Source organism: Anas acuta, chromosome 28 (assembly GCF_963932015.1).
Source record: "Anas acuta chromosome 28, bAnaAcu1.1, whole genome shotgun sequence".
Classification (NCBI taxonomy): domain Eukaryota; kingdom Metazoa; phylum Chordata; class Aves; order Anseriformes; family Anatidae; genus Anas; species Anas acuta.
The window spans coordinates 673,303-698,177 of NC_089006.1; the positions used below are offsets into that span (position 1 = coordinate 673,303).

At 48.0% G+C, this 24,875-nt stretch overlaps 1 protein-coding gene across 5 annotated transcripts in view; it reads left to right on the top strand.

The window, feature by feature from the left end:
• The first annotated feature begins 3,842 nt into the window (after positions 1-3,842).
• POGZ (pogo transposable element derived with ZNF domain) overlaps positions 3,843-24,875 on the top strand; it is a 33,962-nt gene continuing 12,929 nt past the window's right edge. For 2 of the 5 annotated variants that reach the window (XM_068663105.1, XM_068663107.1), the window contains exons 1-3: positions 13,729-13,853; positions 23,250-23,425; positions 24,388-24,496. In XM_068663105.1, coding sequence (XP_068519206.1) covers positions 13,730-13,853; positions 23,250-23,425; positions 24,388-24,496 — 409 coding nt within the window. In that variant the 5' untranslated portion in view covers position 13,729. Of the gene's footprint in view, positions 4,182-13,728; positions 13,854-18,595; positions 18,737-21,867; positions 21,950-23,249; positions 23,426-24,387; positions 24,497-24,875 lie in introns of those variants that run through there. The other 3 variants (XM_068663106.1, XM_068663109.1, XM_068663108.1) reach the window with 3 other exon arrangements.

Genomic DNA, 24,875 nt, shown 5'->3' on the forward strand with positions numbered 1-24,875 from the left:
AACCATCATAGAGAATGCTGCTCGAGTGAGGACTATTGCATTTCGATGAGCAATGTTATTTCTTTCTCCTCTTGATTGTGTAGTGTATTAGAGAAAAGAACAAAAGGAAAGAAATACAGACAGATACAACATAAAAAAAAAAAAAAAAAAATCAAAAGCTCAGCAAAGCAGAGCAACCCACCAGAGACAGTTTCATTCACTTCTAAAGAGGATGAGAAAGAAGAAAAACACACATGGCAAACAACAGCCAGATCGTTCAATGGTCAGCTGGCAAAACCTACAGAGATGAAGGCAGAGTAAGACCCCGTACAGAATTATGATATTAAGAGAGTATTGTGTTTGCAAAGTCATACATTCTTTACTAAATGCTGCCTTTCCATCATCTATCCACCCCGCTATATCCTCATAGAAGGCTGACAGGTTGGTCAAGCACGACTTCCCCTTGCTGAAGCCGTGTTGACTGCCCCTAATGACCCTTTTGTCCTTGATATGCCTGGAGACAACGCCAAGGTTAAGTTGTTATAATTAGCCTGGAAGGTAGAAATGTCTAATAAATGTTTATTTATTTGAATACGTGTTCCCACCTCTACCTGAATTCAGAGGAAGGCTGAAAAACATTAGTGTAAATTTGGCTTAAAACAGCGTGGACGCAGGCCTCTGTGCAGTCACTGAAGACAAACTGGCAAAGCCATCGTCTGCAGCACAAATGCTGACAGCCTTCTTCAGACTTCGTTCACATTTGCAAACCCCATCATCGTTCTTTGTTATATAAAACACTGCATCTATATGGCAATTCCACTGGCAACCAGAGTCAAAATAAATATCTACACATGTAGTAATAAATGATGCTTCTGACAACTTTTGATTTTATCACAAAGCTTACAATCAAGATTTCTGTTAAGCCCCACAGTGATACTGTTTGAAGGAATCACTATTTCTAGGAAGCAACGTTCTAAGCCTCACGCTTTCAGAGAGCTCATGGCTTGAATATGAACTGAATGAAAGCTTGGAAATGAAAAGCTGAGACTAGTACGAAACTCCACATATTTATTACTGTTAAATAATTTCATAATGTTTAAAGAAATTGCATAATCTTGGAGAGTCTGATCTTTTACTTCAAGGTTGGTAATAATGAAATGACAACAACCAGATGTTTAGAGAGGCTGCAAAGGGAAATCTCAGCTGGGACTTGAGAAGACAAACAAACCCAATGATTAAAAGGACAGACATTTTTATAGCCACAACAGCTTCCTGCAGAGAAGTATCTTGATCCTGGGCCAACTCCCAGAGTCCTGTAGGCTACAGGCCTCTAACTCTATTTTTATTAAGCCCTCTCTTGAGTAGGTTCCTTCTGCACTGGTAGGTTATTTGCCTGAGTAATTAGCTTTCCTTTTTGTGGAAAATACTGCCGTTCTTTCAGGACTAGTAATATCAGTTGCCAGTAAAAAATTGCTGTGTCTTAGCAGCTTCTAACAAAAGGAACGTCACTTATTTGTACCGTTATTGCTCAGCCAGGCTCTCTCAAGAACAGAGACCTGTCGTAGCTGGAGAGCTGGACCGTAACACACTTCAGTGAACCTGTTTGATAGAGTTGAGTATTTGGTGCCTTTTTAAGAGAAACATTTAGGTTCAGACAGTTTATTAGGACAGGTAAATAATAATAACAATAATAATAACAACAACAGCAATAATAATAACAATAATGATGCTAATAGTACTACTACTAATAATGTGTACAAACAAGTGATGCACAGTGCAATTGCTCACCACCCGCTGACCGATGCCCAGCCTAACCCCGAGCAGTCCGCCCCCCCACCTCGGCTACCCACCCCTATCTACTGCTCAGCATGACCCCAGATGGGCTGGAACACCCCTTTGGGCAGTTGGGGTCACCTGTCCTGGCTCTGTCCCCTCCCAGCTCCTGCTGCACCCCCAGCCTGCCTGCTGGCAGGGCAGGGTGAAGCAGAAACATCCTTGGCTTGGTGTAAGCACTGCTCTGCAGCAATTAAAACACCAGCATGTTATCAGCACTCTGCTCGTCCTAAGCCACAACATAGCACCCTACCAGCTGCTAGGAAGAAAATCAACTCTGTCCTAACTGAAACCAGGACAAGGAGTAGATACAATCATTAGTCATCAGTCAGTAATACAGAAATCTATTGGAAACCCTTCCTGCTACAGACATCCCAATTCCATTTGTAAACTTTTAACTTTTCCCATCACTTGCAGTGCCAGTGTGAGTGCCCGTTTTCCTTGCCATTTAAGGAAAAAAAATCATTTTTACTCATAGCTTCTGTTTCCAGACTATATTTTTGAAAAAAAAAATCAAGTGAAACTTGATGGTATTACCTTAAATAATTAAATAAAAGTGCCTCTAAGGCAGCAGCTGTGAAGCACAATCAGGAATACAAGCGCGGAGCTAGTGATAATGTTGTTCTTTATTAGTATCAGCGGCATAACCACAGCAGAAAGCGCAGCCCTTTGTATTGCACATCTACATGATTTATAGGTGACAGACCGACTAAGTGAAAACACTTCCCTCCAGTATGAGGTGGAGTAGTCTGGTGCATTGTGCAAACTAGGAAGAATGACTGGTAACTCATGAAGACCATCAGAAGAAAATTAATGTGCTTGTTTAATGAACCACAGAATAATAAATCACATTTCAGCATCACATGGGCATCACAGCAAGGGGGTCCATTTGGGAAGCATGCTACTTATCGAATTGTGCGAGTGTTTTCAAGAATAAATAAAATAACATTTCAAAGTGGGCTGAAGATATGTTAGCAGCTATAAAGTGTGTACTTATACAAGTGTCAAATACGTTAACTGTCAGTAAAAACACGTTTTATCAGTTTTCGCTGTACTGTCTTCAGTTTGGTGTGTACTGCGTGCAGCTCGAAGCCACGTGGCCCATCGTTACTACATTATTCACAATAATACCCCTATTATTAAAGATATAAACCATTTGAATTTATGCTAGGGAGAAACGTAGGCACTGATGAGATCTGTCGGCCTGACAGCACGGGAAACTTTGATGGCACGGAGCCAGCGATGCACTTCAGCAAACCCGCAGCGTCCCACGGCTGCTCGGATGGCGTTCGGCCTGTCCGCACCCCCCGGGCCCGGCTCCCCGGACAGCTCCCGAGGCCGCTCGGTGCCGGTTCCCCCTGCCCCGTCCCGACCCCGGGGCACCGGGGGCCGCTGGGGGCCGGTTAACCCGCAGCCCGCCCCCGGGGGTGCGATTCGTGCCCGAGGCTGCGGCAAAGGGAGGAGGCGGCGGCTGCTCTGCTCCCGCTCTGAGTCTCCAGGAGCCCCCCCGAGCCCCCTCCCGCACCGCTCCCCCCCCCCCCCCCGTGCGGTTTGGGGGCCCCGGGGCCGCGTCACGGCCCTGCTGCCGGGCCCCGCGGCACCCGTGGGTGGCGGCTTCGGTCCGGGAGCCCCAAACCCCGGGGGGGGGGGGGGGGGGGGGCTCAGCAGCGCCGGGACCAGGCCGGGACCCCCCCCCCGCGGCCTCAGGGCCCGGCTGCCGCCGCCCCGCGGGCGCTGCCCGTGACCGTCCCGAGGGCCCGGTGGGGCCGCGGGCGAGGCCCCGGGAGGCCGCGCTGAGGGGGGGGGGGAGGCCCCGGGGCCGCCCCCACGGAGCCCGGCGCGGCCCCGGCCCCGGCCCCGCCGCCGACCTCGGCCGGGCCCGGCGAGGAGGCGGTGGCGGCGGTGACGTCACCGCGCGGGGCGCCAATCGGCGCGGCGCCTCGCGGCCCAGGAGGAAATGACGTCACCGTATCCCTCCGCCGGCCAGGTCCCCTTTTTGTGTGTGTGTGCGCGCGGAGCGCTGTGTCCATCCGCCCGCCGGGTGCCCGCCCGCCGCGCGGGCTCCGTGACGAGCCCCGGGGGGGGGGGAGGGGAGCGGGAGAGGGGCGGGGGGGGGGGGGACGCCAGGCGCGGAGCCGCCCCCTGCGCGCGCACGGCGAGAGGCCGGGGCCAGCGGCAGCGCCGCCCGCTCCCGCTCCTCCTCCTCCTCCTCCTCCCCCTCAGCATCGCGCCCCGGGCCCGCCGCCCATGCCACCTGCCCTCCGCTGCCGCTCCCGGGGCCGGGCCGGCGGCGCAGCGCGGGGGGGCCGCGGGCCGCTGTAGGAGCCAGGCGGCGGCGGCGGCGGCTGAGCGCGGAGCGGGCGCGGAAGGTGAGGAGCGGAGCGGGGCGGAGCGGCGGCGGCCCCGTTATGTGGGGGGGGGGGGGGGGAGCGGCGGCGGGGGGCGGTGGGGGGGGGGGGGGCGCTGGAACCGGCTGGAACCGCCCGGGGCTGGGGGAGAGGGGAGGGGAGCGGGGGGCGGCGGCCGGGCCAGCCCGCGCCCTACACAAAGCGGCCTCGCGACGGGAGCGCGGCGGCGGCGGGAGGAGGAGGAGGAGGAGGAGGAGGACGGGGAGGGGGGGGGGGGGAGGTGGAGGAGGGGGGGGGGCCGGGGAGGAGCCGCCGCGGGTCCCGGAGCGCGGCGCCGCCACCGCTCGGCCGGGGGCAGGCGGAGGGATCCGCGCACACCCCCTCACGGGGGGGGGGGCGGTGAAGCGGCACCGGCGGCGGCTCCCTCCGCCCGCCGCCCCCTCCCCCGGCCCGCCCCCCCCAGCACCCCCCCAACACGCCGGTGCCCGGCCCCCCTGGGGGAGGGGGGGGGGGGGGGGCCCGGCCTCGTCCCCATCCCGGTCCCCCCCGGCCCGGCGGGCGCTGGGTGGGCGCCATGTTGGGCACGGGGATTATTTTTCCTCCCTTTTGTGGCTCGGCAGCCACAATAAACCGAGCACGGGGCCGGCGGCGCTGCCGAGGGGCATCACCGGCCCCGGGGGGCCCTGCCCGCCCCGCCGGGCCCCCCCCCCCCGCTCCGTGTCCCCTCGCCCCCCCCGAGCTGCGGACACCGGGCCAGTGACAGGAGCGGTGTTCCCGCTGCCCAGGGCCTGCGTCCCCCATCCCCAGCGGAACGGGCTGGTCCCGAGCGCATCCCGGTGCGGGGAGCCGTGCTGTGCCGGGGCTCGGGGGGCTGCTCCCCGCGGCTCCTGGCCGGCCCCGGCCCCGTCAGCGAGGGGACACCGGGGCTGTGGTGAGCGGCGAGCCCCCGGCCCCGGCAGTGGCACCGAGCGGGTTCGCAGCAGGACCGGGTGCGGAGCTCCCCTGGGCACAGGTACCGAGAGGAGCCGGGGGGGGGGGGAAGGAGCCAGGCGCTCGCTGCTTTGCGCAGCCCTCGCCGTGGGCCCGCTCCTGGGTGCCCGGGGAGCCCAGGTGTCCGGCTCCCCCCACACACCCCCAGCGCCTCCCCTGCTCCGCGAGGTGGTGCGGAGACGAGGGGGAGGCTCGGATCCCGCTGCCCAACAGCCTTGCAGAAAACACGCCGCAGATGACAACACACACAGCTTTATTTTTATTAACTTGGCAGCAGTTGCAGCTGTCACCGAGGCATACCAAATGGGGCACGAGCGAGCGGAAGAGAGGGTAGAGGATGGGGGAATCTGTTGCTTCTTTTAGGAAACGCTCTGTGAGGATACACAAATTCTGCGCCTCCCCTACCCTGGGTCTCGCTGTGTACCGGCTGATAGCCTGAGGTTGCTGCAGATGTCAAGTTTCATCCTTGAACGTGAAGCCTGGCTTGCTGCATGCACGTAGTTATTTCCCTCTGGTTGTACCAGGGTAGGGAAGGCCGTAGTTCTGCGGGGCTGCCCACCCAGGGAGCTCCCTCCCTGTTGCCACTTCCAGCTCTGTCTGGGCACTGGGTTCTGCACATGTTGCTTGCAGGCATCCTGCTGTTTGGGGGTGGATACAGTTACCTTGTTTGTGTGCCGGGATCCCCCAGCTGCTTAGATACTGTCAGAGACCCTGCAACTGTCTCTGCTCAAGTGGACCTTCCACAGCACGGCCGGCAGAGCACTCCATGTGTGTCCTCCCAAAAGAGTTTGCAGAAAGCTGCAGTCCTGCTCTTGGACCCTCGGAGGCCAGGCCTGCAGCTGGGAGATGGTCGTTAAGGCAGTCTGTGTTCATCGCTCTGCAGGTCAAACTTTAAGGTAGATAACGATTGTTAAAATCGAGTGTGTAGTAATAGGTTTTAATTAGTAGGCATCGCACACATCAAAGCCTTAAATAAAATGGAGGACTTTAACTGATAGCATTCCTAGAAAACTTAATATGCCTCTTGAAATCCTTTCAGTACCCAGCAAAGCCAAGTCAACCACATCAGTCAACGAGGAGTAAATTCACCTTGCTCTGCAGGATGCGGCTGTGGAACTCTGCTCAGCTCTCACCTGTACCTCCTGTCGGAGGGGTTGCTGATGATGAATTGCCCTATAAACAGGAATGAAAACATCATCCAATGTTTTCATCACTTAGATTGTATCAGTTTAAAGCCGTGCCAGTTATTTGTTCTAAGCCTCGGAAGAGCATTATCTTTTTTTCAGGGAAGGGATTGCAGCATGTCTTGACAGCAGGAACCTTTATCATAGGATTCATTTGCATTTAATGTAACTTCGTCAGGTGTCCTGGTTCTTAAGAAGTTACGTTACGTTCCTTGCCACCGAGTGCGCGTTATTAAAAGTGAGTCTGAAAAACAAGCAACAAGAAAGGAACTCCAGGACTGCATGTTCAGTGAGGTTAGACAAAATGGAGAGAAGTGAGCATTCAGAAGGAGAACTTGGCCAAGAGAAGTGATTTGTGTGTTAATTCTTGTCTGGCAGTGCATTGAATCATCTCAGGCTTATTTGTGGGTCTCTGAAAGACAGATCCTCAATTTCATATTTTAGCTTTTCTTCTCTGGACCGTCAGGGTAGAGGTGGTTTTATAGCAAGCGGCGAAGAAAATTTAAGTGTCAATTAATTCTTAATATGTATTTTTCATGTCAGTGTTTTCCCTTAGGAAACTCCTTAGGGAGGCAGGGGAGAGGATTGATAGCATTAAAACCATGCCACAATTAAATCTCCATTAGCAAACCTAGACGGGCGTAAAAACCGACAAACCTTTGGGCGAGAAGAGTGAGCAAAGTTCACGCGTTGGGTGCTGGAATGCGACGTTCTGGGGCACAGCTTGTGTGCACCCTCCCCTCCTGTGGGCTGGGAGCGCTGCGTTTGCTGGGGGCAGGGGTGTCTCAGGGGTGAGCTGGGGGCTTTGGGGGGTGCCTACAAGAGTCAGCGTGGTGCCGAAATGGAAGTTGGCGCGGAGTCGGACGCTTCTGGGCGATGCGAGACCCCTCTGAAGGTGGTGAGGGATCTCCCCGTTGTTTCCTCAACTTCCCTCGGTCCTTCATCACAAATCAGCTGTCAGCGCGGGTTCCCTGCTGGAGTCAGTTGAAACATTTTTTTCTTTTAAAAAGTAGTAGTTTGGGAATGTTCCCGTGCTACTGGCTGGATTGTCACTGCGTATTCGGTTGCGTTTCTGTTGTCAATTCACGTGAATTTATATCCCTTTTTTGAAAATAGTTGTGACGAGAGCTTTAGGGTTCCTGCAGGACCGGCAGCACGCGGTAGGGTCAGTGTGGCTGTTGTTAGCGTGACTTCATGTGCGAGTTGCTCTGCAGTGGTCGGACTCCAGGCGTATTGGAGTCGTGAGTTTGCTGAATTTGTTCCCACCTGGAGAAAGGCCCCGCCGAGGTCTGCCCCAGGCAGGAGCTGGGGTTCCCTGCTCCCCAAATCTGCATTTGATCCGAGCAAAGCCTTCCTTCTGCTTTCCCACCAGTGAAGCTGGTGGCTGTGCTGGCCCTTCTGTAGGGGCTGTTGTGCTGGAGGGGGACGTTGGGAAACAGGGTGGTAGCCTCTGTCCCTCCCGGGGTTCTGCCTTTCACCAAAACTCCTCCTTTGGCTTTACCAAGTTCCGGGTGTAACGGAGCGCGTGTTTATTCCTGACCTGCCAGTGTGCCCTTAAGACTGAGTGTGTTGCAGATGATTTCACCCAGTAGGCAGAAATTGGGCCACCAGCGGTGCCCTGACAAGTACTGATTTATTTATACTTTTTTTTTTTAATTAAAAGCCTCAGAAAGTGAAGCTTATGTAGCAAGAATAGCGCATCCCATCATGCGAGTTTTGAAGAACACTGTGAACGAGTCATTAATTTGAAGTCCTTTTTAAAAGAAGTGTGTGTATATACAGCATATGTATGTCATAACTTGTTTGCTTTGTGTCAAATAATATCAAGCTGTGAATGAAACTGTAAATATATAACCACACATCTTTTAGAGATCACTTCAATGAGACACAGCTGCCTTATTCTGCAGCTGTCGTGTAAAACCTGCTATCCACAGGTGCTTTAGATAATAGAAAACATTTGGGCCCTGATTCTCTCCACTTACGTTGCTGTAAGTCGGTGAATTTACGAGTCAAAGCCCACGGAATGGAAGCTGAGTCCTTTGTTTGCCACCTCACTTAGGTGGAGAAACTAGATTAAGTATTTATTTTGTTTGTGGGTTTCGGAAGCTTGAAGATGCCAGTGGTGTTTTCAGCCAGAATACAGTGCTTTGTATTTTCTACCTGTTCAGTCATTTTGTCTTGAGAATACAACAGCAGCCCCTAGGGATTCGATCTGATACCTTTCTAACTATACTGAAGTGGTTCGTTGATAGATAAATGCAGGAGGATCTTAGACCTGATTCCAGATTTTGGTTGAAATGACGAGGGACTCAGGAAGCTTTTTTGGCAGTGAGGCACAGGAGAAGAGGATTTCTCGTGATGGGGTGATCTGTTTGGCTGTCTGGGAATAAAAATTCTTCATTGTTGGGCTTCCCCTGGTAATGGTAATCAGTTTGATCAGAAAATGTAATCAGGTGGCCAGCCTTCTACTGCAAGACTTGAATGGCCGGTGCCTTCCCCCTCCTATATCGCAACAATGAGCGTGGACCACATCAGCTGACAAAAAAATAAAGGGTTTATATCTTGCAGTCGTGCCGGTTATTTGTGTAGAGCTCATATATGTTGGCTCTTCCCCTGAAGGTCTTCTCCCATTTTCCAGCTAAAAGGGAGAGAAAATACCTTGCAGTCTTCAGGGCTCTCTTCCTTGCAGCGTGTCTAGAACACTTTGTAATTTTTTTCTCATTTTTTTGGCATCCGTATTTTCAACCGAGCATCTGCCAACTATGTGCTGAAAAGCTAAATGCAGAGTATTTATCATTGGGCTTAATCATTTTATTGAGCAAAGGCTTCTTACATACAGAAATATTCCAGATCAAAGCTTTGAAAAACAAAGCTGTTACATTATAGAAGAGAGGAGACATTTTCTTAGTTCGGCTGATACGAGCAGATGAAATACTATGCGCATAATGTAAGTTGGTGTCAAAAGAAGCTTGTAACTACAGTCTCTTTAGCATTTTGTCTTTGCATCTTCTGAATAATTATGAGGTGCTGAATAATATATTTTTACAATCTGTGCAAAGACTTCCTCTGTAGTTTTAGCCTTCCCGGGTAGACATATGTGCACGCTTTAATTAATAGATCAGGTTATTTATCCCGGCTATTTATAGGCTGCCCATCACTATAGTATTAAGGCAGTGTTCCTTGTCTGGCGTGGGGTAATATGATTCCAGACAAATAGCACTGTTGTGAGCGTCACCGCTTTTGCCAGCTAAGAGAAGCTTTGTCCTAGAAGCTTCACGGAGAATTTTTTTTCTAGATGTTTCTGTGAAGCACAAATATTGCAAATCATAAATATGCAGTTATTGATCGGTTGCGGTGCGCACCCGTTTGGGATCTCTGTATGCATCTCCTAGGAGATCTCGCTTGTTTTTGATAAGATTTTGTAATTCAAAAAAAAAAAAGTTTATGTTAACAGGCAAAGAAAATAAGATTTAAAGCTCTTTGATTCCTGCTTTCCCCTGCTAAGCAGATTTCCAGCATAAACCTCGACTTCAGAGCTTTATTTCTAGGAGTCTGTTTTTGTACAATTTGTCATCCAAAAAATGATTTTCACTTTTTTCTTTTTTTTTTTTCTTCTTCTTAAACCGATGGAAGTTTTTTTGTCCAATGAAGTGAATGAGGGCTGGGCAGCTCTTTATTTCTGACTAAGCCCCTCGTTCTCATAGAAGCTTTGGTAAGTCACTTCATTTCACTGAACTCTGCTTTCCACCCTTAAAACGTGGCTCATGCAGTTTGCTGCCCGCTGCAGGTTTTATGTAAATGAAGAAGCTCGCAGGGTCTTTGAGGCATGCAGGTACTGGGTGCTTCCTTAGGCTTCATGCAACACACTGGGTTAATTGCATATTGGGATTATTTCAGGAAGTTTTGGTTTTTCTTAATTTTATTTGGGATCCGGAGCTGGAGATGCTGTTACCTCCCCGACAGCCTGTTGCAGGCCTTTACCTGCGTTCCTGGAAGCTGTCTTGGTGTCCAACTTGGAATCTTCTGTTCTTCACGTTGAGCCCCTCGTGTCTTGGTTCTGTCACGGATGTGGAGAGCAAACCTCTTCCTTCTGCTTTGCGCTAGCCCCTCACGTCCGTGAAGATTTGCACTTGAAGTTCTTGAGGAACAGCACATTTTAGGTTAAAAGTTGGCTGAAAAGGACTTGGAGTGGTGAGAAAAGAGATTCTCTCTTGTTCTACCTGGGCTCAAAGAAACATGGTTCTTTATATCTTCCTTGATGTATATTTTTGTAGTGACAGGATACAGAGAGGTAGGTGCTTCTCTACAAAGGTTGTTTCCTGACAGCCGAACGAGCCTGCGAATGCCTTCAACTTGTGCAGTCTTTTTAGGTATTCCCTGTCATCCCCAAGAAAGAGTAGGAAAGGCGAGTTCAATATGAGTAAGTTATTTGTAAGTTGGGTTGGACGTTTAAAGGCCTGTTGTCTTCACAAAGACCTTCACAAAGGAAGGGCGAGTTGAGCTTCATAGAGATCACAAGTGAAATTATTCAGAAGTGTTTTATTTACTGTACTATGTAAGATTCTCCCCCAAAATACACAACTTTGAGAGGCATGGGGATAGCTGTATTGAACATTCCCACGCTGCCAGTTGGAAATCTAGGCATAAAGCAGCTCAGTTAAAAGAGCTGCTGCTGTGTGTGGAAGGAATGGCAGCACTGGGCGTTCGCAGCCGTACGAGTCATAGGATGAATTCTCTTTGCTGTGTTATTAACATGAAAAGTGAGGAAGAGGAGATCAGCTATTGAACGTGAGTGGTGTGATGGGTTTCCTTTAAGTACAGTTCTTTGTATTGTTTGTAAAACAAACATTAATGTGCTTCAGAATTATAAGTGGTGAGAACTGCGTGTATTAGGATAAGCAGGCGTAGAACTAAAATGAGCATTTCCTAGTGAAACAGCATCATACGGCTGCAGCATAACAATATGAGCTCTGCAAATCCTTTGTAGGCAAGTGGAGCACAGAAAAATGGCAGTCTAAGAGGTTGTCTGTATCCACGGGGAAGGCAGGGAACTGCGTATGCTGCTTCAGAAAAAGTACCAGCAGCGTGAATTTGGCAAACGGGAACAAGTGCTCGCAATTCTTGTGTGGCTCAGACCTACCTGCTTCAGACAGTTGCCTTGGATTTAGGTGAAATTTTATTTTGATTTAATTTTGTATTGCGGGAAATTTGTGATGCTCGTGGCTTTGTTTTGCAGCTATTACATAGCACAACAAAAAAAATCCAAGATTGCACTTGCACAGGGTGGCTGCACGCGGTCTTACCAGCCACTCCTGTAAATCCCAGCTCTAGAGTGATTTACAAACCGATGTTTATAACCGGTTCAGTGGTTTTGGGGGGGATAAGGTGGACATAGCTTAATTATGAGACTTAAATTTAATTGTTCTATGATGACTTAATCCAGTTTATATTTTGGCACTGTTTCTATCCTAGGTCTTCAGCAGTGAGTTAATAAATGTTATGTTGTGTTGAAGCCTTCTGGTCAGCACTCTTTTCTGTGGCTATTTGAAAACACAGATTGTCTGCAAATGAGTTGGATTGTTCTCTTGCTTGTCCCTGATTATAAGCTGTTTATTTTGGCCAGTATGTCTCAGAACATTCCTCATCAGATTTTTATGGCAGTAAAATCGTAGTAGAGAAGACAAAATGCAACCGTAACAGCTTCTTTTGCCACCAAAAATGTGATCAAGAAGAGCAGCATCCCTTCTAGACGTGTTAATTCCCGCTCCCTTGCAGCACAGAACTGCCGCTTGTTCCTCGCTCTGTCCTTCCCAGGGGGTTATGGCAGGTGGAAGGAACTGAGTCTTTTTTTGCTCTAGCCCAGGTAGGAAAATAGGAAATCCATTTTTTGTGGTATCTGATTATAATCATAACATATAACAGTGCAGTTGAACTTTTGGATGTGGTTACATTGGCTAAAGACCCCTAAGTGTGTTATTAAGGAGAATTAGAACTTGGCGTAAGCGTTATTTATAAGTGAAGTTTAGAAACAGCCAAATCCTGAAACGGTGCAAAATTAGGTCTGTAAGAAAGCTGCTTTAAGCTGCTTGGCTCGGTGGCTTGCAGGTTGTCAAAGTGTGGTTGGAAATGGCTCTATTGATTAGATGTCAGTAGTATTTGAAAAGTCAGCTGTTTGGAGAACTCCGGTGCTAACTGTCCCTCTGAGCAGAGCTTCTGTAGGACACTGGAGACGACTGATTGTTGTGAATCTCCTTGGTGTTAATTCTGGCTGGCTGGTCTGAATGTTTAATAGAGATCTTGGCATTAAGCACATACAGATTTGCATTTCATTGAGGCCTGGATTAGATGCAACCCCAGGAGAAAATACTTGACTTTTGCTGTAGGCAGATCCATAAAAACTTCTGGGTGCCGTGGTGCCCAGCAAAGCAAACAAAATGGGAAGGTGTGTAAATAGTGGAGCAAAAGGTAACCCTGAGAATTGCAGTGTTATAACATCACTGCATTAGCAGCGATACGCCCCTCGGTTAGCTACTTACCTTTGTTACTGCTTCCCTATGTCTCTAAAGGCCGTAGCAGCAATAAAAGTGTTAGAGATGGGTGGCAAGAACGAGAGAGACAAAAAGCCTGGAGCTGTCATCGTCTGTCGGTCTCTAAATAAATACGTAATAAGTAGTGTGGAAAAGATGAACCGGGTACTTTACTCCAGAGATTCGTTTGAGTTGAAAGACAATAACTACGGGTCTAATTGCAGAAAATCCCTTTACTTTTCTCTTTTTCCCCCTCTCTGAACTGATTTATAATGGTGTGTCAGGTTCCAGGCTGGTACAAGGAGATAAGCAGGGGACGGGGCTGGAGCAGCACACGGGAGTTTGGGTCCGCGTGGGTTTGGTCAGAACAGGAGTCCGAGGTCAGCTGTGGACTGTTCACTCATTTGTGTGCACGTTTCTTACTCATTGGAGCTGGGATATTCGGTCTCTAGGATTACTGCCAACGTTCAAATGAGAATATTCAAAACCATGAACAGAACAAAAAACTACGACTCTTCTTACTGCGTTCTAGGGCAGTGAATTCTGCTCCTGAAGCTCTTAACTTGGCTTTGTCGTGCAGGAGGAGTGGCAAAACACTGCAATTTTAGTTAAAATCAAGGGTTTGTTAAATAAACTTGATTGATTTTCATGAAAAGAAAGCAAAATCTATTAAAGTACAATGTGGAGTCATTTCTATAACCTGAGAAATAAATAGGAACCTGGAAATATGCAGCTCTTTTTTTCTTCGGAATACTGGGAAATAAAAACATTGTTAGTAATTCTGGCATTAGAGCTGTTCTTATAATGAAACTTCTGCTGCCTGAATGCAGCTACCCAATAAATGGCTTTCTTCTTTTCCCCTTGCAGGATGGCGGACACAGACCTTTTTATGGAATGTGAGGAGGAGGAGCTGGAGCCATGGCAGAAAATCAGTGATGTGATTGAAGATTCTGTTGTTGAGGATTATAACTCGGTTGATAAAACTGCTACGGGTAATTAACTATTTTAGTCTAGCATTATTCCAGTTATGGGTATTAAAGGGAAACGGCAGTGATTGGTTACATCCTATCCAGTAAGTAATCTTATTTGATGGCTAAAAAAACTGTTAATGAGTGATGTAACAATTTCACCATCTGTATTTGCATGTAACACTTGAGTCTGGTGCCTGGGAAAAAGAACACTTCCCCTAGTAATGTGTGTGGGTGAAGTAGACTGGCATATTTAATAAATTGAGCTTTTGTTTAGCCCTTTGAATTACTTTTTCTTGGTCTTTTGGTCAAGATCAAGCAAAGAGTCAGCCTGATATCTGGAATAGAGATGAGGCTCCATCTTGTAGGGATAACCCAGTCTGGTGGTTGAGCACGTCTCGTGTTCCTGACCGCGGCGTTGTTCTTGGATTCCACGCCATGGAAGCATTCTTGGTAGTCAGCATTACCAACGTCCAGGCAGTCACTGTTCATGGCTAGTGGATGATGCAGGGTGTTTGTGGAAGCGTTCAGCACCGGGGGCTTTGGAGAGCCAGTTGGTAACTGGAATTGGTAACTGGAGGTGAGCAGAATGTGGCCGTCTCTGCGTAGGGAAGGGTTTGCTGCTCCTGCTGGCTGCTGTCACCTGCTCGCTCTTGGTCTTCCTACAAGGCAAGATCTAGAAGGAGCCTGCTTTGATGAATAGTGTTTAGAGGTGCCAAGGTAGAAGGATGTTTGTAAGGAGAAGGTGATTCAGTCAGAGATGGATTGGAATGGGCATAAAACTAACCGTGGTCTGAGTAAGTTGAATTTCTCTTGCTTGTGCTGTCTGATAGAAAATACAGAGCTAAGGAAGCTGGATGTGACTACAGGTTACTGTCCAAAGCCGAATGTTTTGTATTGTATTTCTTTTTGTTACAAGCAGATTGCCTTGCTTCAATTCAGAAATAGCTTAAGCAGTCTCTGTGCATAACTTAATATACTGAAATGCAAAGTGGGTTTAGGTCTCTTTGGGATTAGGAAGCTGTATAAATCTGTGTGTCAGACTTGCTTAAAAGTCATCACGTCATTTGTGGTAAAATTTGATCAGACATAAGTGATGAGAAGTGTATCCATTTCAGTAACATATAGAACCTTCTCTTGGAAGTGTCTTAAAAGTATCTTGCACTCCAAGTGTATGTCATCATATAATACACAGGTGATGAATATTTCATAGCTTTGCTAACAAAAGTAAACTGAGACAGATGTTCTAAATCAATTACAATTAATAAAGGCTTGGTGATATTGGTGTGCTTGTTAGATTGAGTTACAAAAAAAATGATCATGACTACTAAAGTATATTGCTATTAGCAGATATTTTGTTTACTGGTGGAATACTTGGATACTCTTTTGACAACTTCAAATATGCCTCCATAAGATCTACTATCCACATGATTCCCAGATCCAATTAAAACCAGTGGGATTTGTACAGGAATCTGACTTCCACAGGCCTTTGTCACAGCTTGGCTTTGAAAGGATTACACAGAATCACCACAGTCTTAAGAATTTTTTTTCCTTCAGTTTCTGTTATCTCAAAAGCGAGAGTCATGATAAGCTCTTAGCTTAGGAAACTAATTCAGAACTCCAGCATTTGCCTTGAAAACGTAGTGGGAGAGGCTGGAAGAAGAAAGCATGTTTTGTCTCCCTTCACCAGCCCCTTGCTGCATGGCCTGGAGCCTGGCGATCTCCCTGGCCTTGGGAGCGCTGGAGGTTCAGGAGGATCCCGTGTGCTGCTGTCCTGTCTCAGCTCTCCGAACAGCTCGGCTCCTTGCAGCCTTAGGAGCACCGTTTCCCTGAAAAGCTGCTGTTGTGTTTCCAGGCATTGATGCCTCTAGACGGTACTAGAGGAATGAGATCACCAGCGTAGCTACCTACAGTCGTCTTCTGCTTATTGTGTTATTCTGGACCACAACCAAAAATAGCAGTGGCTGTTGGGGGAATAACACCTTTGTTTTTTCTCTGTGGGTTACAAACTTAGGCGGGTTGTTGCTCAGCGTGACTCAGTCTGTTGCTTCCCCTCGTCTTTCTGCCATGCCTCTCAGCATCGCCTGCTGTCCTGCTACCAGCAGGTGTGACCCAAGGGGGTCTGGGTCATCTGCTCGCCCCACACTGGTTCTGAGCATTAGGGAGCATCGTAGGGCTGGGGGAGTTTCCTAAGTAACGTTTGGCCAGAGAACTGTACTTTGATTCCTGGAAAAGTCTGAAAACCTCAGAGGTGCGGATTGGTCTGCTTGGGAAGAGAGGTGGGAGGGCAGTGACCTTTACAGCCTCAAGGCAGGGCCGCTCTGCAAACGCGTGGAATTTCGGACTGGATGGCTTGGTCAGCTCTGGTAGGGTTGTTGAAACGGTGTTCAGCACCACAGGGCTGAGTGGTTCAGGGTGGTGGAGGTTGTATTTGGGGTTTGTTACCTGCTGCCATGGAAGTGAGCTCTGGGGGCACTAGGAACGTGCAGTCAATTGGCTGCGTGGCGATGCCGGGGAACACAGTGCTTTGTCCTTAACCTAGTGGTAGAGTGTGAGGTGCTTTGGTTTGAATTCTGTACAACAAAATACAGAAACATGCTTGGTTTTGGATATTCTTGGGGTGCTTCGGTTTTTATGGTGCAACTAATTCTCCTGATGACGTTGATGCACCAGGGGCTAGCCTGGCCCATTAACTTTAGGACCAACACAAACAAAACTCTTCAGCCTGAACCGTGGCTTTTTCTTTCTGGAGTAATGTGTTTGTTGAGCTGCTGCTGTCTCGGGTGGCACAACTTGGACTTGCAGGAATCCTCGTTGGCTTGCACGGATTGTGAGTGGTGACGTGCCCCGGGGACATGTGTCACCTCTGCAGTTTCTGCTGGCCCAGTGACTGAGGGTCTGCTCCCAGTTCAAGTTGTGACTGTGGAACGCTCACGAAATGAGCCATGTCTGGAATCACCCCAGCTTTCAGCAATCTGTTTTTTACGCTCATGGCTGTCATCTTGCATTTTGTTTTACATTAATTAAAAAGACTTAAAAGCTAGAGCTGAAAAAGATCCATTCAATCTAACCATTCTCCCAGTGTAAGGTTTTGTTGGGCTTTGTTTTGTTGTTTTTTTTTTTTTTCCCCATCTAGGATTAAATTCATTATGAGCCAGCCTGGAGACCTAAAATTTATCCTTTCCTTAAATTCTCCTCCCCAAATTCTCCTGAGGTGTGTTAACAGTGTCACACACAAACCACCAGCTCGCCTTTGATCACAGAAGTGCACAGTGGGCTGGATAGGGAAGACCTCATGTCCAAAAATCAAGAAATAAGATTTCAAAACTGGAGGTGGAAATACCTTTAGCTATTTTTTCCATCTTCCTGAATTTCATCTTCAGATTTTTTTTTCCCTGCAGATTAGTTTTTAAATGTCTCAAATTACTGGGACATGAAAGGAAAAATTACTGAAAGCTAAATATATTTGAAGTGACGCTCGGCCTAATTTTTTTCCTTAATTTCCTGCGATTGCTTTTAGCTATACCTGTATCCCACTCAGACCATTCTTCCTGATGTTCTGTATACGTGCGCAGCTTGCTGGTGTTACGCATGTCCATCAGATGTCACGGTGTCCTGGTATGCAGAAAAGCACTGCTGTTAACAAGAAAATGAGCACATCACCCTGACAGCCTGACTCCTTTTTAATAATTCCACCATCAGATAAAAATAAAACTTACGTTCCTGCGATTCTTTGCACCACAAGAGTTACAAAACGCTTTTTGTCCTGAAAGTAGAGAAACCGTACCAGGAAGCCCCGCGCTTCCATCGACGGCAGCGAGTGCGGGAGGGTCAGGATCCCCTGCCTGAACGATGTGTCTGTCGTAGCCCACTTCTGTCAGCACTGGCTGCTGCTGAAGGCCTCCCACCTGAGACCAAAGTCATCAAGGAACCGAGTCAGCCCAGGCTCGTTAGTCTGCCCCTGGTAAGCCTGAGCGGTCTCTGTTGATGCCTAATGGCTGGCTGCTGAGTTTGGTGACACGCCGGTGGCAGTCCCGGCCATTTATCCCTGATTTCGGGAGGGGTTGTGTTGCTGGTAGAGCCTCGGGTGCTCGGTGGCCATGGCCTGGTGCACGAGACCTTTGTGGCCCCCGTCACAGCAGCGGGGCTGGGCTCTGAGGGGCTCCCTGGGGCCCCCAGGGAGGGGACGCTGCTGCCAAGAGCCCCTTGTCTGGGGGGGGGGCTGAGCATGAGGCTAAGGGGGCTTTGTCAGCCTGACCTCTCCTATGAACAGGCCAGGCCCATCTGGTTAGAGCGGCTTCTCCTGCAGAGGAGAGCACCTCCGCTGTGCTTGGTTGGGAGAGAATACAGAAACTCGTGTGTGTGCCTGCGTCTGCCTGCCTGGCAGCGTGCTGGAAGCCAAGGAGTGGTTCAAGAGGTGGTGTAGGAGGAGGCCTAGGACTCGCAAGGATCGCTTGGTCCAGGACTAAATGGGCTGTTCAGGCGTACCTCAGGAGGCTTGCTTCATCAACTGGCATTTAGCTCTAAGCCACCCTCCTCAAAGAAGCAAATTAAGCCAGCGAGCTACTTGGAGAGTCATACGCTTGAGAGGCAGGAGGAGAAGAGAGAAGAACATAATTTGTTCTTTCCCAGCAGCTGATTTCTGCCATGGTCTCCTCATTCTCCCTAGATGAAGTAGTGAATCTATGCACATCTGTCTTGGCCGGTGAGTTTAAAGTGTTCCAGGACCTGTGGAAACCTTACAAATCTCCTTGGAAACAATCTAAGAGAAGCACTGCACGCTCTGGGACATGCTACTCCAGAAGACTTGTCATTCTCACTAATGAAAGTCTACAAAAACCTGGGGAAAAAAATGGTCATTCAGCTGTGCCCATCCTGGCCACATTGAAAAGAACCTGCAGTTTCTGGTAAGGAATCAGAGTGTTTCTATATGCTTCTGCTATTGTTTTGTCTAGTAATTATAGCATTTCAGGAGAGAGCGGCGTGGCGGGAACCTGCCAAGTCCACCCTGAGAGAAAAGAATCCAAATCACTGGACTGACTTGACCAGAAGATTTTTGTCAACTGGTCCCTGCTTTAACACGGACTTAAACCCAAAGTCGTCTTTTGTTTGTTAAACTAGTACAAGTCCTCCCAGATTATTTGTAAACTCCCAAGGAGTGCCAGAAGGAGTTGGAAACCTGACTGTCACGCTCTGCTTGAGGTTGCACAGCGGCCTCTGTACTAACCCCGAGGTCGTCATAGCTTCTGTCGTCAGGAATTCTCATGGAAGTTCAGTGGCATTGAAAGACCTCTCATTTGCAGTCGCAGACTCAGCATTTGGCAAGGTCTCCTCCACTCCTTGAAAGATTTGGGGATGACTCTGTGCTCCTTGTCAACCCAGTAAGATCCTCCAGCCTCTGAGGAGCTGAGGTCTGCTGATGAGGGCTCGGGACCCTCAGCAGATACTGGGTGGGATGTAAATGTCCAGAACCCGATCCAACTATCCAAAAGTGGTGTTTTGCTTTGCTCCCCCCCAGCTTCCCTTAAGTGCTCCCTCTCTTCTCTTTGATAATCACCTTTTTATTTTCAGGAGTACTGTGAAGGGATGACAAAGATCGCAAATGCAGTCTATTTGCCTCTAGTGGCCATTCACTCCTTACCATCCTTTTCCTCCTCAGAGACCTTTTAATAAAATGGCAAAGGCCAGAAGCACGTCATCCCTGTCAGCTGGGACTGGAGGCAGCGTGCTTGGAGTTCAGACAGCAGTGGGTTCGTGCTTGTTGCTTTTGATCCTAAAGAAGAAAATGGTCCAAGACGGGCTGCCAGCCCGCACGACGTCTGCCTCGGCTCGAAGTTGTGTTTGATGATGGATGCTTTTTTTTTTTTTCATGCTCAGAGTGGGAACTGATGTCTCTTTTCCAGCAGTTCCCCTGCTGTCTAAGGCACTTGAAAAAGTGAGGCAAGATGCAGTGTGTGGGCCAGGCAGTTGTGTGGCTTGGAACCGAACCTTCTGTAGTCTTCCATCACCCTACTGTTTCTGCGTAATAAAATCTTCGTGAAAACATTTGGATCGTACACCCTGAGCGCTGCCAGTCAGGCAGCATCCAGACTGTCAGAGTAAAGCATCTTCCATTAAAAGAAGCTGTTTTGGCTGTGGGTCAGAACGTTTTGGCATGCAGCAGGTCTTTTCCTGGATTTGCACATTTACATAGGAAACATTTGCTGTTCGGGTACAGCAGCCCTTTCCTTTAACATCAGCAGTTTCGGTAATGTTGGACCATTTTGTAGCTCTGAAACAATCTGGATATTCCGTCGGTCTCAGAAGTGTTGAATCATGCCACATGTCTGCGCTGGGAAGATTCCTGTGAGGCTTCCTTTATCATTTCTCACCCTGCTGATTCGGAAGCCCTTTGCCCTCAAGACGTGGGTTACAGCAGTAATGGGATTAAGGAATTTTTTTTGTTTTACCTCCCTGAGCCACGTGCAACCTCATCTTTCTGGCCTCATGTATAAGAGGTGGTATGTGCTCAAAAAAAATAAATAATAATAATAATTAGAAAAAGCATGGACATCTCGAAGAGTTTGGGTTCCTGTAGGCTTAGTAACTCTTTTGGGCCGCCTGGTTTTGGCCATTTCAGCAGTGTTAATTCTGCTTGCATGGGTAGAGCAGTGGGGTCTGTAGTGTCTGTGTGCAGTCAGGACTCTGGTTTTCTCAACGCAGACCTCCCTGTACAGCATGAGTAATGACTGGAAGAAGACCCCTTAGGGACTTGTCAACAGCACTGCAGGAAATACTTCTTCATATGGGTCACGATGGCATTTTGTTGGAGAATTCCTGCCTGTGCTTACTGTTCAGTCTTAACATGGTCCCTTTTGTTTGCGTGTGTTACTAACAAAGCCTTTACGTGATTATATGCTAATATATATTATATATTATATGCTATTTTCCCTCTTCCTCACTCAGTGCATAGGATCAGTGCAGCTGACCGAGTGGGTAGCTGTTCAAAACTTACCTTCATTTGCTGTATAGCAGCACCCCATGCCTTAAAAAAAAATCATACATTATTAAAATCTGGATGTGGTTCCTCATAAGAATTCCTGTGACGTTCCTCTCTACAGTTTGAGTTGAGTAAACATGAATACGTGAAAAAGCTCAGCTTGGCGAGGGAGAACGGTATAGAGGAAGAAGGAATTAGAGACCCATTACGTTTCCTGCTTGTTTTTTGAGTTGTTTGAAATAATCATGGCCTAATTTAATAATAAAAAATAAAATAAAGTGTCCAGCCATGAGTGAGTGAGTTAGTGTTGTCGGAAGGTCGAGGCAGCCTTCACAGTTCCTTCTTGCTTGGTCCACTGCTGGGGCTTGAGCTAACGGTGAGCGCCTCCGTCCTCTGGGAGGTGGCTGCTGGAGGGAGGCATGGTCGGGAGCGTTCTGCTGGGCATCATCAGTGGCAGGGGTTTGTTTTGTGTTTGCTGAACAAGTGTTTTGGTGTCTGTAGACCATTTCGCTCCATCTTTCACTGGCGTGTCTTCACTGCCTTTCTTCATCCTGTCTTCATCCTGTCTGACCTGCCTTTAATTCCTTTCCCCTGTTGGGTATCAGCAAGCAGTGCCGGTAGATGGGAGATTCTTCTGGTTGCTGTTTTGGTGCAACGTTAGTCCCCAGTTTGCCAGAAGCAATTGGGCAGCATTCCTGGGTTTGAATTCCCTCGTTCTGTGCAAATACTGCAAGTCTGTTCCTGTAAGAGCTTGTGGCACTGAGAGCACACGTGGAACAAACCGGGCCTTGGCTGAAGGACACGGCCAAGCACTGGCTGGCATCTGCTTGGCTGGTGCAAACAGCAATGACCAGAAGCTGATTAACGTGACCATACGGATTTCCCTGGGGTAGTCAGAGACCACGGGAGTCCCCTGAGCAACTGTGCAGAGGTTCTGGACCTTGTAAGGAATTGCTTTTTTTATTTTTTTAATGGTACCAGAGGAAGCATAGTTTGCTAGTTTGCTTTTCTTTAATGACTACAAGATTCTACTTGTTGCAGCTCACCATGAGAAATGACTGAGGCAGATTTCCGTCGTAGGAAACTTGACCCAAGCAGTTAGCAGTTCACAGATCTATGGGATGCCTTTTTTCAGCTGCAGGTAAGGGGAAGTGTTAGGTAACTGGCAGCGGACACGGGATGTTCTAAGTTGAGCGGTCAAAAATTCACAAAACGACAAGGATCGCAGGACAGAATTGGATTGCAGAGGTATTAGGCAGCTGTGTCTCTGAGCAGCGTGTCTGTAGCAAAGTATACAAGGAAAATCCCTCGGGGAAATCCCTCGGGGTGTGATGGTTGTTAACACCAGTGTTAGAACTCCCTTACGGCTATGTCAGCACAATTGCAAGGAATCAAGTTACTGCTGCTTAGTGTAAAGTGCGGGTTACTGTCAGGCAAGCAAATCCTAAATAAAATCCATTAGTATAAAACACCATGAAGATGTTTTAAGCTAAGTAGTTTTACTTCCAAGTGAGGTTGACACCAGCACCTGCACAGCCCCAGGTCTCAGCTGACACGGTCCTTTGCTAAGCTTCAGTAGCCTGCTTGTTTGCAGTTACCTGAACGAGCTCTCATACCGAAGGACTTGTGTGAAATTTTTCACATGTTGTGCAGTGTCAAGTATGTTGAGTTTAGCGGATAAAATTACTGTCTCTTCCACATCTTAGGTTTCTTTTTTTTTTTTCAATCGTGATGCTGCCTGAATCAAGAGAAGAAGCACCTCAACCCCTTGCATGATGTTCTTATGATACATGCTGTACATTATCATTTCAGCGTGATCCAGATGTTTTCAGTCTTTTTCTCGTGGTGAAGCTTGTCTGGCACTTCATAAAGGTTCAGGGTTGTCATCCTCTTTGTGTCAGAGGATGCTGCAGATTACTTTAGGTTAATTCAGAATTCTTGTGTCCTGGTTCTGGTTAATTGGCACTGGAGTCCCTGACCGCCTGTGGCTGGTGACACTGCTCAGAAACTTTCGTGGTGTTTCTGTCTCTCTGGTAGATATCCTGCACCAGGGACTGCAGGGAGTGGTTCAGCATAAGTTTTCCCAGTATCTGCCAGCAGGTGAATTTTTACTTAATAGTTAATGAGAGTAGAAAAAATATTTTCTTTAGCTGCTGTGGCTGTGTTCAAAGGGCATGCAGAAGCCAGCATAATCAGTCTGTGAGATTGCTTAGAGCTAAGGGTTTTGAGCAGCTGCTTCCTAGGCAGCTTGGAGAAATCCTTGCGTAGCTATGAGCATTGAAACGATGTGTAGAAGGGTTGGTTAGTTTCACAAGTTTACTTTCAAGGCATGCTCTGGAAAATTCATTCAAATTCTGAAGACTAAAATTGCCAGCTGAGTGTGTGAGAAGCGTTTCTACTTGGCAACTGAGACTTTTTGCTGTATTTCTGTTTTCTTCCAGCTGGCAATCCTCTTGTTCAGCAAGGTGGACAGCCGCTGATCCTTACCCAGAACCCAGCCTCAGGTCTGGGCACAATGGTAACCCAGCCAGTATTGCGACCTGTACAGATCATGCAGAATGCCAATCACGTCACGAATTCTCCAGTGACCAGCCAGCCGATCTTCATAACGACCCAGGTGAGTGCCCTTGCAGCCCCACTCCTGCACGCTGGCATCTCTGAGAAGGAAGACCGAGTGTACCCGTCCCTGGGAGGTTGGCATAATCAGATGCCTGTTTCAGCTTGTCTTGTGCACCTTGCTGGATGCTACACTTGAGCTGAAATCTGGTGGGTTTGGGGTCTAATTGGTGTAGCCTTAGCAATAGCCTTGCTTTAAAATATCGTGTGTGCTGTAGGTTGGTTTGTAGTCATTTCATAGTTCAGTCTCATTTGAAAAATTTGTCCACATTCTGCTCTTCAGCAAGTCTTACAGAGCCAGTACAGGTCTGATGGGACTTCGTGCTGTTTTTCACTTGTAGCATACTCCTGACTTACTGGTAGGGCCTGACTCCCAGCTGTAGGTGGGTCTGTCCACTCTGCGTGGATTTGACCTTGCTAAGTACTTACTACTTTGTTTTATTTTCCTGGAAAATGTGCAGGTGGTACTTACTGACTTCTTTGAGCATTTGTCTGGGGAAACACTCCTACAAAATAAGGGTGCATGTTTGCCAGAGCTCCTGCTTTTTAAAAAAAAAATTAAAAATAAAAAAATCTTACTATGTTGCAGCTTAGTATGTTGAATTAGAGATTTCAAACAACAAAACAGATCACTTACCTATCTCAAGAAACCACTGCTGCTTCGAATATGGCCTTACAAATTGCTTAAGACCTGGGAGAAGTTTTTTGTAGGTGCTTAGGGAAGGAGAGGTTGAGAGTGGAGGCAGTATACCAGAACGTTGTAGGAAGGTGGTCCTACTGGTGGGTAAGGTGCTGGCTGAGGACAGCATGGCCTCATAGTTCAACTGATCCTGTAGGTGATAGCGGTAACGCGGGTTTGTTTGTTTGTTTGTTTTTCTGAGGTAAATGTTTTTAGAATAGAAAACTCAGATTGAATGTACTAGATATATATTTGTTATGTTAACAATTACTGTTTGAATGCAGGGTTTTCCTGTGAGGAATGTGCGGCCTGTGCAAAACACAATGAATCAAGTTGGAATTGTCCTGAATGTACAGCAAGGTCAAACAGTTAGACCCATCACGCTAGTCCCAGGTAAGGACTGAAATATGTGAAAACCACGTTAGTGTTGTCTGTCTTTACAGAGCACCAGGGATTTAAAAGAGTGTATTTGAAATACAGATCTAGAAGCTCTAGAGAAGGGGATTTTCCAGCTCTGTAGCAGATGAGATTCGTCTGCATTTGTGGCTCCAATTCTGCTAGTTGTTTCCAGCTTAGAGTAGGCCCTTTGATCATAGTAAGAAACCACTTTGCAGAGTAGGGGACTTCCACCTGGAAGCAGTGCCTGCCTCACAGAGCTACACATAATCTAACCTCTTCAGAAAGGCTCCTTGGTTAACTTAATTCCAAAATCCCGGCCTGTAACCACCCCTCTTCCTTTCAGAATCTCCCCAAGCCATGCTAGTGTTCCCCT